At 43.9% G+C, this 15013-nt stretch overlaps 1 protein-coding gene across 1 annotated transcript; it reads right to left on the reverse strand.

The window, feature by feature from the left end:
- Positions 1-1120: 1120 nt before the first annotated feature.
- Positions 1121-14267, reverse strand: LOC126537159 (uncharacterized). Its single transcript, XM_050184329.3, has 4 exons — positions 13712-14267; positions 7989-8094; positions 4943-5037; positions 1121-1480 (listed from the first exon to the last, which is right to left on the reverse strand). Exons 1-4 carry the CDS (start codon positions 13827-13829, stop codon positions 1149-1151), a joined length of 651 nt encoding a protein of 216 aa, XP_050040286.1. The 5' UTR covers positions 13830-14267; the 3' UTR covers positions 1121-1148.
- Positions 14268-15013: the final 746 nt, after the last annotated feature.

Genomic DNA, 15013 nt, shown 5'->3' on the forward strand with positions numbered 1-15013 from the left:
ACCGGACTGTACTTTTTGGTAAAAGCTTAAATTATGATCCTAATAACCACGCTCAAAGCGGAATCGGTTACATAGGTCATGTTTCTTCCTATTGGTCACCTACTGCGGGCGCAGGCGGTACAGTCAGTGTCTTTCTGTAACCGCTGCTGCCGAGACCCAAGTAATTTGTGCGATGGTGGATGAGGCATGGTAAGAAACGCCTACACTGGTGCTGTGTCGACGCCGGCACGCCTTAAAAGCGCAACGCATTTTCGACATGAATACGACAGCGACCACCGTACCACTCCCACAACACGATTCGCACTAATGCCCGTCACCCTGTCACGAGGGCAAGCTTGAATACGCAATGGTGCCTCACTCTGTTCGTCTGCGCGAAAAGGCAGCATCACTATTAAAGACGCGCTAACTGGAAATAAAAAGTAAACAATTATTGTATTGTTATTATTGTTATTGTTAACAGAGGCACATGAAATATAATTTTAGGCAATTCATTAACGCATCTAAGCAAAATTAGTATCCGTGCACGTGCTTCCGGATACGTGATGGTACATATTCTGGGTTGTTTCACTGTCAAGTGACGCAATACGTCGTTTTTGTACCACTTTGTGAGGTAACTTAAGTGTATCAATTCATTTTCGTTAATGTTACAAACGATCTTCTGATTCTCACCGTAAAACACACATATTATGAGATATTCTTTAGTCCTTCTTCTCTTTTCTTTCTCTTCTTTCTCCAATTTTCACCTTAGTGTACCAATCAATCAATCAATCAATCAATCAATCAATCAATCAATCAATCAATCAATCAATCAATCAATCAATCAATCAATCAATCAATCAATCAATCAATCAATCAATCAATCAATCAATCAATGAGTCAATCTGAACTGCATTTTTAACGCCCCAAAAGATAATGCGGGGTCTGTTTTCTCTGCGAAAGAAACTCAATCACGAACTCTTCCCTTCTTACGAAGGCGAGCAACTTCGATTGCGCGAAGAGGTCAGCGAACATGTTAACCCTAAACTCACCTTTTTGTTTTCAGTTTTCGCATTAACTGGCACGTCACTGGCCTTGGTCAATTCCGCTGTGACAAAAAAAAAAAAAAAGACAAGACACTGGCCGAGGTGTTATGACGAGTATATTTATTATTAATATTTTATGTCCCCTGGCAGTCCTGATCGCTCTTCGGCGTCACTGCGGCCAAGACCGACCGTGGGCAATGATTCCGTCATGTTGATCTCTTCGACCGCACGCGACTCTGCGCCACTGTTGCGGCCTCTCTCTAACACCTTCTTGATAAGTCCAGGACTCAAGCTTCGTGCGCTGCTGTGGCCACTTCTGGCCATCGGCTTCATGGACTCAGGAGCAGCACGCTTCATGGCAGGCACTTGGTCTGGACCCCTCGCTGGTTTCGAGTCGGACTCCAGCAGTATTCTCCTCGCTTGTTGCGTCAATGAACCCATGTTGCTGGGCGCTAGCCCTGAACGAATGAAAAACAACAAGAACTTATAAGGAGTGAACGGGGTATATTGTTCTGCCATTGGGTCTTCGCCATATGGTCGCTAACATGTACAGTGCAACGCGCGGCTGTATTCACAGTGGTCTGCATGCTAATGTGCTGTGCGCGTCACACTTACATTGAACAGATGACAAGTATGTGGTCTCGCTCACTGCAGCAGAAATTAGATTTCAAAAGGAAGCTTCAATTCGAGCATGATGGAAAGTACGCCTTGCCAACTACATGATAAAATTGTCAATGAAACTCGGATAATTTTTTAAAAAGAAGACTTAGCTTAAAAGACACAAAAACAAAACCGAACATCATAGCTAGCACATATTGAAGTACTGGAGTTCATGTCGTACGTACGTGAACCTGGAACGGTAGGAGGAGGAGGAGTGTTGCCTGCTGCTGGCGGAGCTAGCCGAGAGCCACCTGTCAAATGTGGTATGGTAACATACCACAAGATACCATACTCCGTATGGTATCTTGTGATGCCGGTACCAACTCCCGGCATCACAAGATACTTCACACGGAGTGCAACACGTTACGCAAACTCCGTCGACCCACACGGTTCACAATTCTTACTCGCATAATCGTATCATAGAACAACTTTAGATTCAGCCTATAAGCACCTCTTTCCTAAATATCCGATGTACTCGCGGGAACAAAATGTCACTTGCACTTGAGTGTGTTTGCATTGTCAAGCTCTTGGTGACATTGACGATTTCTTACTAGAGTGTCCTAAATTTGATGCAGAACGTAAAGTATTAATAGAGGGATTGAGGCGCGAGATATCCGCTGGAACGGCATCCATGCTTGCCTATGTATGTTTCCTCGCAGAGTCCATTAGCCTGCTACTCTGCTCAGGGAGAAAGGGAAGAGGGGAAAAACAGGGGACTGAGGAGCAATGATGAGAACAGGAAGTAGGATGCGATTGTTTACGTGTTCGTTTTCGAAGGACCTGTTCACAACCACGAATCCAGCCCTGCATTACCTAATTTTATAAGAGAGAATTTATGGCTCGCTTCAGCGATATGTCCGATCAAGTGCCCAGTAACACTTTTTACGCTGAACGGCCGGTTGTTAAGTGGCGTCAACGAAGAGTGCAGTGCCTGCAGTGTTTTCACAGTCATATTGCGGACAAGCAACAAGTGTATGTGCTCCATTGTCTCAGGTACATTGCATGCATCACAGTCTGATACAATGCGCTAAAAACCAAACTAACGGTGCTGCCAGATTTAAAATGACAGGAAGATTATGTGTATAAATGAGGTAGTATAATTAAGCCGCAAGTACGGGCGATGCATGGATGGAAAACTACAGAAAAGCTGGCCAGCCTGAATCGAAAATCGTTGTTTTTTCCTTTAGGTATCGATACAGAGGGAGAGAGAGAAAAAAATGTAGGGTTCCAGGTCAATTCCGGTTTGATATTGATTTGATACCCTCGTTCTAACAGTGAATACAGGATGCGCCGCGCAATGTGCACTTGGCTACGCGTCTACACGTTTGGCTATGCAAAAAGAAATAATTCTGCTGGCCGTACTGCAACTGACTCGCTGATGTCTGGCCGACACCTGAACATCAGCCGGCAAAAAGGGTGCCATACAAAGAGACGCACAATAGGGACAAGTATAGAGAGTCATAGGGGAGAAGAAAAAAGATCAACGTTTTCACTATTTAGATTGTCTACGATAATGACTATTAGCGCAATTCACTCAGAGATATTGCCAACCGATCAGGGGACAGTGTGAGTGCGCGCATAAAAATTCACTTAGCCGACCATTGTAGACAAAACGATATTCCAGAAATTCGCAGGTCATTTGCATACCCCGCCTTTTTTTTTCACGGTCAAGTGTTGAGACAATCTTTAATGTGGACACGCAACTTGTACTGACGCGCAACTTGTATGTTTGTACTGGAGACACACGGGTGGCATTGTATGCGCATATACAGGAAGAAAAGGTCTGAATAGAAGACGCTACCTAATACTATGCGAACAATGTCACCAAGTGCTGCGTCACCAGGTACTTTCACTACCTCCATAGAGTAAAACGCTTCAGTGCGGCACCCAGTGCGTGGTCACGTTTAAGGATGTCGGTGCTTAGGCGGACCATGCAAATCTACAGTGTCAAACGTCCACACAGCGATGTGACGAGGACAAAGGCGCTGTGCGATGCTTGTCACTCCCCACTCCCCCTCCCCACGTGTAGGGTAGCAAACTGGACCAAGTCACGTTAACTTCCCTGCCTTTCCTTCCTCCCTTCTCTCTCCTGTCGAGGAAACAACAGCGATGACAGGTGTATGCACTGACTAATGCGACACATATCTAGCTACATTCAAAAATTCTGTACTTCTTGCGCCACGTACCCATTCGAAGGGTTGGCCAAGGTTTGGCACACACTTAGTGTGTCATACTAAAAGCGCATTCTAAACGAAAGAAATATTGAATATAACGCGCTATTCTCTATGGAGGGTGGTGCGCTTTATAGATACGTACGAGCAGACAAAACATGTTTTGCTTTTATGCAGGAAAAATTTGTTTTTATTACGCGACAACGTGTATGCTTACTGGCACCACATTGTAGTTCAGCATGCAGATAAACGCTAAATGATGAGGCCCCCTACCTGGTAAGTAAACATCGGAACACTCCCGTGGCTTGACAAGTCATTTTAAGAGACTAAGCGAAGGTCGATTTTAGTCTATTTGTTGCCACCATGACGGAAAGCAGGAAGCAAGAACATACTGGGATTCAAGCGGGAAGCTTGAGCACCGCCTGATTGCTATGCAATCATGGTAACCGACGGAAGCCGCCTCGGCAAGGAAGATAGCAGAGGGAATAAAAGGACTACACGTTAGCAGCTAGGCCGCTGCAGACGGTTTGTGTGGCAGTCAACTGTATTATGGCTGGTCGCTGCAATGAAGCTGTGCTTTCTCCGGTTTAACTCTGCGCCTCAAAACGGCGCCCCCAACTCGGCTGTTCATTCAGCTCGTACGTCTCCAGTAACCCGGTGTACATTGAGCTGCTATACGTTTGTGGAAAAGCTGAAATTGAAGAGTGAGATAGCTTGTCTACAAACATCAGAGAGGCTTATCGTGTCCGATATTGCTCTAAACGCAATTGCGTTTGCGTAATACCTAGTTAGTGGACGCTGGTAGCACCGTGTTGTAACGTTTTGCCTAACCACAATGCCTTATAGACACGTTTTCGTGCTCCTTTAGTGCTCTTGTAAAAAGGAAGGAAAAAAATTGATAAGGTAGCTTGGCCACCATTCCGCCGCCGCCGAAAATTTATACGAGCAGCGTAGTAAATGTACTTAGTAACTGCAATAATGCACTGCAAAAACTAGCCGTCACGTAAAGAAAATATTAAAAACAAAACAGAATATGATATGGGGTCCTTCTTACCAGTCTGCATAAATACAACAATTTCAACACCTTACCTGTCTGGCAAAGCAGCTTTGTGCAGCACTCGGGGAAGCGCCCTTTGCCCGGGATCTCTCTGCAGTTCTTGCCCCTCGGCTGCGGCTTCCCGCAGCTGCAGTTTCAAATGGTCCGTAACATCACGCTCATCGCTGAGGAACGTACGCGCGCTGATGGGCAACGCCTATGCAATATCTATCTAAAGTTTCCGAACCACTCCACGAGCTAAGAAAGTCCGTCAGTAATCCCTGTCACCCAGCTCTTCTGACCTGGAAAGCCACCCAACGTTCCGAATTAGGGACGTTTCCTTATGGACCGGCGTTCGGCCGCCTGCCACTCAGAGTATCCATCAGCCTGATCATAACAATGTGTTCACCGTGGTCGTGTACAACTGCTACAGCACTTGCAAAAGAGAAGTTTTGCGAATTAGCGCCCTGAAGCAGGTTTAAGGGAACTCGCTCTACCTGCCGCGGTAGCATAGTGGTTATAGCATTGCGCTGCTCAGGTTGAGGTCAGGGGTTCGATCGCAGAGGCCGCACTTCGATGGATGCGTAATGGAAAAGCACTCATTTACTTGGATTTAGGTGCAAGTTAAAGAAGCTCATGTGGTCAAAATAATACAGTCCCCCGCTATAATAAGACTGTGGTTACGTGCCTCACAAGAAGATTGTGGTTACGACACGTAGAACCCCAGAAAATAATGTTTCAATTTAATCAGTTGTCTAACTCTTTGAATATCTGAGGCTTTGGAGTAACAAGAACTCAGCCTTTAATTCTATAGGTGGCTGCGACCCTACAGACATGAATATACAAATGCCGCTCAATATTGAAGTAAATATTTGCACAGGCTCTCGTAAAAGCGGCAGGCCGAGTGCTCCCATTCTAAAAGCTCTTTACTGTGGCTCGAGCGGGCGGAAGTGTCAGGGACTACTTCAGAAATTGGACAAATATTTTCTAGCATTCTTCAGGAGGTACCTGCGCTCGGTGTAAATTTCAAGTTGCTTAACCGCAGAAAACTCATTTATTTGCTAAACCACCCTGTACACAGCTGGTTAATCTCTTTGCCTGCGTTGTGGTATGATGGCTTTGTTTTTGAATAGTGAACTATATCGTCTGGTGCACCAGCAAGTAATTTTCTGTGTGCCTGCTTTTAGGAAGGCCAACTGTAACGATTGTCGAGTAGGTGACGCTTCGCAATGCTTAATTTATAATGATCGGTCGCATACAGTATAGCAGCGAACGTAATTTTCCTCTAGTGCTCTGAAAGTGTCTGGTGTAAGCACAAAACGTGAGAGCTACTCCTGCTGATTACTTGGCAATCCTTCATCCTTGATTGTATGTCGATTCATAGTGAAGTGTCACCTTCACTTTTTCTTCCACCGCAGATAAGTGCCGACATACTTAGCCAGACTGTGCCAGAAAAGTGCTTTTCGCGCCCTCTCTTCTAAAACGTTAACTCTGTGTTACCTACATGACTGTTACAATGGAAGCATGCACATTTATACTGACGGCTCAACAACTTTGTCAGGATCAACATTCGCATTTGTAATACTCGTCCCTCGGGTTACGTCACAGTTGTCGTATTTCACATGGGACATAATCAATTGTAACTGAGCTCCATGCAATGCTGTTGGCCGCAAAATTCATTTAAGCACAGGAGAAACTTGCTATGTGGTTAATTCTAACGGATTGAAAGTCGGCTCTTCAATGCTTTCGGTAATTATGCCCGTATTTTCCAAACGCAATGATCATTTATCAGATCGCACAGCTAGCTGCATCGTAAGGCTGTCAAAAGAAGCTGCAATGGATTGCTAGAAATCTTGGCATAGCGGGACAAGCTAACGAAATCGCTAGAGACGCGCATCATTCCACCCCTTTCACGCTATTATCCAGTTTGCTTGATGCTAACATGGGAACAAAACAATTATACGAGTTATAATAACACAAGTTCACTGACTTGAGGCCAATTCTGTGAACAATGTTCTCTATAAGGTTGACCCTCATCTACAGTTTCCGATCTTTGCTGGTGGTGGCCGTGACATAGACTCGTATCGTATCGTGTTGGAAGTAGTTTATACATGCAGATTTTTATATCACATCGTGTAAATCTTTAACCTATGCCATGTCGCACGTGCGGCCATTCACGGGAAAACGTAAAACATGTTATAATACGCTGTCCTTAGCCTTAACAGCAACGATGTATTTTGAAGGCAACAGTAATGACCCTTGATCATTGTCCTTTCAGCTTAATTCATTGCTTGAGACATGGCATACGGCATCATTGTAATGATCAGTCCTGAATTTTTTAATAGCATTGTTTTCTCATAGTGATATGAAAGTGTACTTTGTATGTGCTTGTGCTTTATTGCTATATCACAGCATTCTGTGTGGGATATACATTGATTCGTGTTTAATTCTAGAAAGTGCAGAATGGGTTGTTTTCTACATTGACTGTTTAGGCAGGTTTACGGAACGTGCTTTAATTTCGGAAAGCATTTTTTTTTCATATCGCTTCGTGTTGTCATCCTTCCTTCAATGAACAATCGATTGTTTATGGAGGAGCCGGTGCCACAACAGTTGCCAACGTTTCAAATTTTATTAGAATAAATTGCTTCACATAGAAATCAATTCAAAAATTTCGTCCCATCTATTATGCTAGAAATTTTCTTGTTGAGATGATCCCGTCCAGGATCATTTCGGCGATCTTTACGAAACGCAAAGCACGCTGTGATCGTGGTGCTCTTCTATCATCAGTGGTCTTTAGATATAAGCTGTCCTATTAATAAGAGCTACAACTTCACATCTTCAAAGCACGAAGCCGACTCTTCCACACATTATGATTTCAGTCAAACGCATGTATGACAAGTTCGTAAGAATAGCAGAAGCAAATGAAGGTGTTTAAACAAAAATAACGAAAATGCACACCCGCGTGGGACCTTCTGTAGGAATTTGATGTGCCACTTCCAGACAGAAAACTCATAACCGGAAGCTCTCGAAATTTCGTGTTCATAAAGTGCATGACACAAAACCGGCTAACGAAGCTGTCGAACACTCTCGGTTACTTACCTGGATGTTACGGGAAATCCCTGCATGCATGTCATCTTGATGCAGCGTGCGTCGTCATACCAGACCTGGCCCTCTGATTTTGTGCCATCTGGCGTTGTGCAGCTTTCTACAAGAGAAAAGCAAAGCAAGCGTTCTTTTCCTGCTCTTCTCTTCTTTTCGTATAGCCTGTCTTAATCGTGAATCTACTCAATGTGTTCATAAACTTTGGAACATTTAACGCTCGTTCGTGGTGTCGTGGCTGCATTAAGCCTGATAATACTGCGTCGATCGATATCTTTTACCGAATAACGAACAGATTTTATTCCGATAAAAAAATGTATATATGAATACTGCGATCTTTTGTCCAGATCATAGTAGTGAGGATGAACATTTTGTCGCGTCCAACAAAGCGATAGGCACAAAAATACAACGGTGGTCATAATTACAAAAAAGACCAATAAAACAAAACACACATAAACTAGGCTAGGAGTTTTTAAAATGGTGACAATAAGTCCTGTGTTACGACATCGCTGCTGAGATTTTTCCAATCTGTAATGGTCTGAGACAATTAAGAACAGTTAACGCAGTTAACACTAGTAGATAATGACTTAATCGGGAGAGAATGACGTTGCTGAATTGAATAGCGTGTGGTATATGTAAAATACTAGAGGTATTTATGGTATACTGCCCTCTCACAAAGTGAAAGAAATATTTTAGGTGGCAGGTGTGATTTCTTTGCGCAATGGATTGTAACCCACTTCATTTCAATAACTCGCCCATCGATGTTCGGCCATACGCATTATAATTAAACCGTAATGTCTTTCTTTAATTTTTTCCCATTTCCTTAACATTGGTCATAATAAATGGGTCCCATATTTTAATTGCATATTCTATAATTGGACTCGTTATAAACTTATGGGCGAAGACAGACAGCAGGTGGGGCAAGTTTCGGGGAGCGCCTTAAAGAAACAGGAAGGGTCAGCGAAGTGCCGACGCTGAAAAAAAGACAAAGTCGACGTACATGACGATTCAAATGAGTCGATGCTTAAATCTTTATTATACTTCTATTCTGTCTCTTTCTGTTTCTCTCTAATGTTCATTATCCTATCATTTAGTACCTTATTCATATCGTATTTCACGCACAATTACATTGACCTTGTCTTATTTGGCGTCTACACTTGGTTGACCCTTACTTTTTTTTTCTGGAACTGATTACAAGATAGCTAGATCCCAGATACGCCAAGTCCGTGGGTAGTTAGCAAGGAAGACCTTGTCTTCGAAAGCACGCAAATTCGACGTGCGCGACAAATCGTGTGGCGTGCGGGAACATCCGGGACACCTGGCGCGCGTGTGTAAGTTAATGCATACTCGGCAGGTGGCGCTGGTAGCAAAATATCGCGCACTCGATTAGCGTCGAGTGTTTATAGCTAATTATATTTTTTGCTTATATTCTTAGTTATTGACTATGGCTACGTGTTCTCGCCATGGAGAGTTATCGTTTAACACGGTCTTCTTCTTCGTATGGCATCCTAACCAACCACTTCTTTTTCTAGAATTGGTTACAGGATAGACACATCCCAGACTCGTCAAGCCCGTGTGAAGTCACCGATCAAGACTTCGTTTCCAAAAATCTTACGTGGGCAGTCAGCCATTAAAGCCATGGCGGCCGCATTTCGATGGGGGCCAAATGCGAAAACACCCGTTTACTTAGATTTAAGTGCACCTTAAAAACAACACCAGGTGGTCCAAATTTCCGTAATCTCCCACTACGGCGTGCCTCATAATCAGGTCGTGGTTCTGGCGCGTAAAACCCCACAGTTTGATTTTGATTTGATTTAGTCATCACAGCGTAGATATGCCCAGAAATATTGTCAGTAAACCACAGACAGAGGTATTTATAGCTGGTAATTTCTGATAAACAAATATTAGGAACACCATGCATAGCACTAGGGAACGATCTTTTTTAAGGTTATTCTAATGGTAACAATTGTTTGATAAATAATTTCCATCTGCCATTCTTTACATGTACACTCTAACAAGATTTTTATTGAACCTAATTTGATCCTCGATAAAAGTTATTTTATAAAGCAGAAAGTAAGCGGATTAAAGCGAAACAGTTAAAGAAGTGTCACTAAAATATTAATATAAGTATCACCACCACCACCACCACCACCACCACCACCACCACCACCATCATCATCATCATCATCATCATCATCATCATCATCATCATCATCATCATCATCATCATCATCATCATCATTATTATTATTATTATTATTATTATTATTATTATTATTATTATTATTATTATTATTATTATTATTATTATTATTATCCGCCCATCCAACCTCTGATTTCGCTTCTCCGGTCACCATTGCTCCTTACAAGTATTATTTGTTTTAAAAGCATATACACATTTCACAGGAAAGAGAAAGCGAGGATCAGGCTGGCAATTGCCACCGGAAGGCGTATAAGTAACAAGAACAAATGCCGACCAAGCGCAGCTACTTAGGGTACACCAGAGTAAAAAGCAGCAGCTTTGCTTGAACAATCCCCATTAAAAGCAACGAATTGGTAGTGTTTCGACAGACAAGCTCTAACGTACCCTAATAACTGACCGTTCCTTATTAAGCAACTCACTCTGTGAAAAATCTTGTTGCGGCGGGCCTAATCAGAAACTTACCTGAAAAATAGCGACCGTTTGTTTACCTCCATTTACTGCGGTAGCAAAATCATGAATCGTTTCAAGTGATTGTATGATGGTTGAACAACCTCGCCGAAAGCTGTGGTTCATGCTTGTTAAGAGACTGTGATTTTTCAAGAAATTCGACTGTTTGCACAATGTATTATCTTCAAGAATTTTGCTAGGCGTAGACACTAATAAAACTGACGGATAATTTTTGGTCAACATTTTGTCTCCTGTTTTAAGCAAAGGCTTGACACTCTCAGTCCTCCAACCATCCAGTAACGCACCTTGATCCAGGAAACAAGTGAACAACACGGATAAATACTTCGCACACCACTTAGCATAACATTTCATAAAAGCATTCGGCATGTCATCAGGTCCTGGCGACTTCTTAACATGAACGTTCCATAGTAAGATAAGGAAATCTTCAGAAATAATACAGTTAGTTATAGGAGGAGTAGAAATCAACAGGAATCAGGACACATGGAATAAGGAAAGCAACCATTAGCAACAAGCCTTTCAACAGTGTTGCCATGTGTGCACCTGTCATGCTATTTCATAGATTACGTTATTATACCGCGATAAGGGCGAGTGGACCAACGCACGTTTACGTTACAGGCTGAGAGCAAAATCTGTGCGGATTGTGATCCATGCATGGCCCTCAAACCTTCCGGCTTCAGGGGGAGAAAAATTTAGTAACGCTTGTGTACACTTTATAGGATGCACGTTAAAGAACTCCAGGCGGTCAAGACTAATCCAGAGTCCACAACTACGGGGTGCGTCATCCCTTCCTGTCTGCATGTGTCTCCGTCAAAAAAAAAAAAAAATGCGAAACAACAACAACAGCTCATAAACACAGACAAAAACAACATAGAAAAATATATGTAAGGTTATACAACTGTCGTTTCTTCTATACGATCGCAATCTATAGCAATTCTAGAATGACAATCTGACGTCATTTTGGTTACGTTATAACTATATATCCTTTTGATTGTACCGTAAAGAAGATTTGCACGCCAGAACTATATCTACGTTTTTCAGAAATGCGTCTGTTTTTACCTGTGGTTCTCAATTGCTAAAAAGATAATAAATGAACTATGAAAAAAAAAGACCGAGAGAACAATGAGACGTCTTTCTTCTTTTTTCTTTCCTTATTTCTCCTCTTTTCTTTTTTTGGCAGCTAGGTGCTGGTGCCACTCAATGCAGTAAAAAATGTCTGTGCGAACTGTCGGTAAAAATTACATCTGTTCGAAATGTCGCGGAAATTTCAGAGCAGCACAGAAGCTAGCGCAGTGAAACTTCGGTAGTCGAGAGTTCATATACAAGGGGGGGGGGGGGGGGGGGGGGGGTAAACTTTGTAGTTGTATTTGGACAGGTGTCTATTTGGCTCATACAAACTGAAAATGAGTATTTGGTGGGAGAACACACTATCCTGGCTGAATGGAGCCGGCGAACAAGCTAAGCATGGGTACCACATGGCCCCATGGTTGTTCGAGTACCACGGGCCATGGTCATGACCTGCATGGCGGCAAGGACAACTTCGGTGGAATGGGTGTTTGATTGTGCAAGGTCGCGCAAATCTGTCGTCTAAATTTGCTTTTTGCGGTAAGCTCTCGGGACTTGAGTTGATGTTTTCACGAATATTTAGTTTAAGTACACGCAATTAGACTGCTGATACATGCGCAATAACACTTCTATGAGAGCTGTTATTAAGTAGAAAATATCTAATACACCAAGCTTTTCAATTGTGAATATACAATGTGAAGCATTGTAGCGTTGTTTCGATCATCTTTTACACTGACCTCGAAACATTGCGAGCATCGCTTGAGCTAAGCTAACGTTCACGTCCTTTCATTTACCTGCTGTGTACACCCACGGCGGGGATACACCTTGTGTGAGGAGACGCACGGTGACATGTTGTCAAATCGTTACTGAGACTTTCTGCACGCAGACTTGTCTCTCTTCGGTGGGAACGGCAGCCGCGTTCGCTTTAACTCTCAGTCGTGAACCTCACAGATTTGATTGCCGTCCTCGCCCACAATTGCACCGCTGCGTATAGTAGTACCTTTTCTAATCCTCAGACATGTAACTCTGTAAGTTAACATTTTCCTCTCTTGGTTTCTTTTTGTTCGTCCGTAGATTCTTTGTGAAACGTTTCTTTCTTCCAGAAGTAGAGGGCCGCTAGAATCATAATGCGGAAGCCAGCGACTTGTCTCTGGACTGCACAGCGTCTCATGGATGTATTTCTGTCGCCATATTACCGCCATGCTGCGACACAGTTTGAAGGCGCTGGGATGTTGCCTGGCATGCTGTCTGGTAACGCTTTCTTTAGCACAGAAGTGCAGTATATGTTCACGAATCATATAGCAGCCTCCAATTTATATTCCGCATTTCTACAGCTGCTGACGCTTCGGCAGCAGCATAGTCGTGGCAGCAACTTTTACGTAATGATTGACACCACCAGTATTATTTTTCCAGGGAGAATATAAAGGAAGGTTGCGCAGGGTGGTGGCGTTTAAAAAGTTTCCGGTTATCAGAATCTCACTTAGATGCCTCCGCTATTACTGCTGTTGTAAGGTACGTCTCCGCGTCGCAATACGGTAACGATGCAGATAAGATTTATATAAGCGCTGGGGGAATCGAAAAGTCCGACTGCTATCACATATCATTGTAACCGAGCCTATCTTGCACACATTCAATATAAAAGAAAAGTCCCTTTTGATAACCGGTTATCTTTATTGTATTGTTAAGGGTGGACTGAACTGCAATACGCGTACGTCAAATCAAGCGAAGCTGGCTGCACTTACGCTAAAGAAGTAAAGCTTCAGACTTAGTAGACGCGAACGACTTGCGTACGCTAATGAGGAACCAGCCTACGTAATAAATAGCATCAATGGCACTAAACGCGCCCAGAACCTTATCTACAATTACGCGGTGCCGTAGCGGTCGCTAAGACCTGGATCGCTTGTTCGAAGGCTCCCAACAAAATTAACCGCGACGTGCCAATTGTTCACCGAGGAAGCCGAGAAAAGGGGCGATGTCTGTGTAGACTTACTCTTAACAGAATATGCCGTGGAGCGTTGAATGAGAAGAGCCGATGCGAACGCGATCAGGTACAGCGACCGCAGGTCCCATTTGTGAGGCGACATGCTGAGGACGCGTGGCAAATCCATCCGGTGCTTAGCGATCCTTTGTGGGCGGGAGGTCGAAGGAAGGAGGAAAAGAAAAGACGAGAGGGGAAATAAAAAAGAATGAGGAAGGGGAAACGAGTGGTTCTGTACTGTAGCTTGCCTCCACACGCACAAAACACTTCTTATAGGGAGCGCTTCTTGGGCGAAATCAAGCTCTAAAAGAAGGAATACAGGAGAGAAAAAGATGTGCCGGGGAGAAATGGAAGCTTCCGAGAATAGAGAGGGCAGACGTAGAAGGGCGCCTCGCAGGGCTCGAGAGAGTTAGCTGCTCGCGCACGCAATCACGACCTGTCGCTTTGACACCTTGGTCCCCTGCAACCCTCGATTTCTTTCTCACCCTCAGCGAGTGCGTTCAGAAACGCTACAGCTGACAAGCTATGCCAGACACGTTCGTTTGCCTCTAGTCCTCCTCCCAGACGGCGTGCTTGGCAAAAAAAAAAAAAAAAAAAAAGAAAAAAAAAAGACTCGTGTCTAGAGGGTCGGTGAGCGGAAATCATTTCGCGCTATTGTTATTCGATGACCGGCGATTGACGATGACCTGCGTTGGGTAACGGGCACGTGAATCATTGATGGGGGGAAAGACTTGACTAGACCGAAACAGCAAGAAAACGAAAAAGATAAGAACGAATCCGCGTGCTTTATTTGGGGTCTTGTTTCTAACCTTTCGAGGGTGCTCTGAGAGATCGCGCGTGCTGCGCGGGCGCGAGCCAGGCGTTCACTGCTGCCAAGACGATAGGCGGCGGCTCGCTCCTTTGTTGCCCTTATTGAGACGACGCGCCGCTTCCAGCTGCGGCTAATTGCTTCCGCTTATTTTAGGGGGACCAAGTTGGCCGCTTGTACCGTACGCCAAATGGGGACAGTGTTTTGTCACGTGAACGATGATTTACGTTTCTTGTGGAAGCTCGCGAAAGCAGAAACGGCCGAGCTTTGTTGTTATCTGTCTCCGCAAATAGCGTGTTTCCATCATAGGCGCGTGCTGTATGACAGGAGTAGCAATCGCGTTTATCTGAAGTATAGCCGCCTTAACGATGGCACCCAGTCGAACAAGAGCTTTCTCGTTCAAGGTTTTCTTCGGTATAACGCAGCTTGCGTACAGCTGATTACTCGCAATTTGTCCCAATCAAACTGTCCTATAAACATGTCGCGCGGTGTGCAGAACATTGCTT

This window comes from Dermacentor andersoni, chromosome 4 (assembly GCF_023375885.2).
Source record: "Dermacentor andersoni chromosome 4, qqDerAnde1_hic_scaffold, whole genome shotgun sequence".
NCBI classification, from domain to species: Eukaryota; Metazoa; Arthropoda; class Arachnida; order Ixodida; family Ixodidae; genus Dermacentor; species Dermacentor andersoni.

What these genes read in the sequence shown, in the direction of transcription:
- LOC126537159 (XM_050184329.3), bottom strand. Translation starts at nt 13,829, where the DNA reads ATGGATTTGCCACGCGTCCTCAGCATGTCGCCTCACAAATGGGACCTG. An exon ending in CACGGCATATTCTGTTAAGA is followed by an intron (nt 8,095 to 13,711) that starts GTAAGTCTACAC and finishes TTTCTCTTGTAG; the next exon opens with AAAGCTGCACAACGCCAGAT. An exon ending in AAAGCTGCTTTGCCAGACAG is followed by an intron (nt 1,481 to 4,942) that starts GTAAGGTGTTGA and finishes TCATTCGTTCAG; the next exon opens with GGCTAGCGCCCAGCAACATG.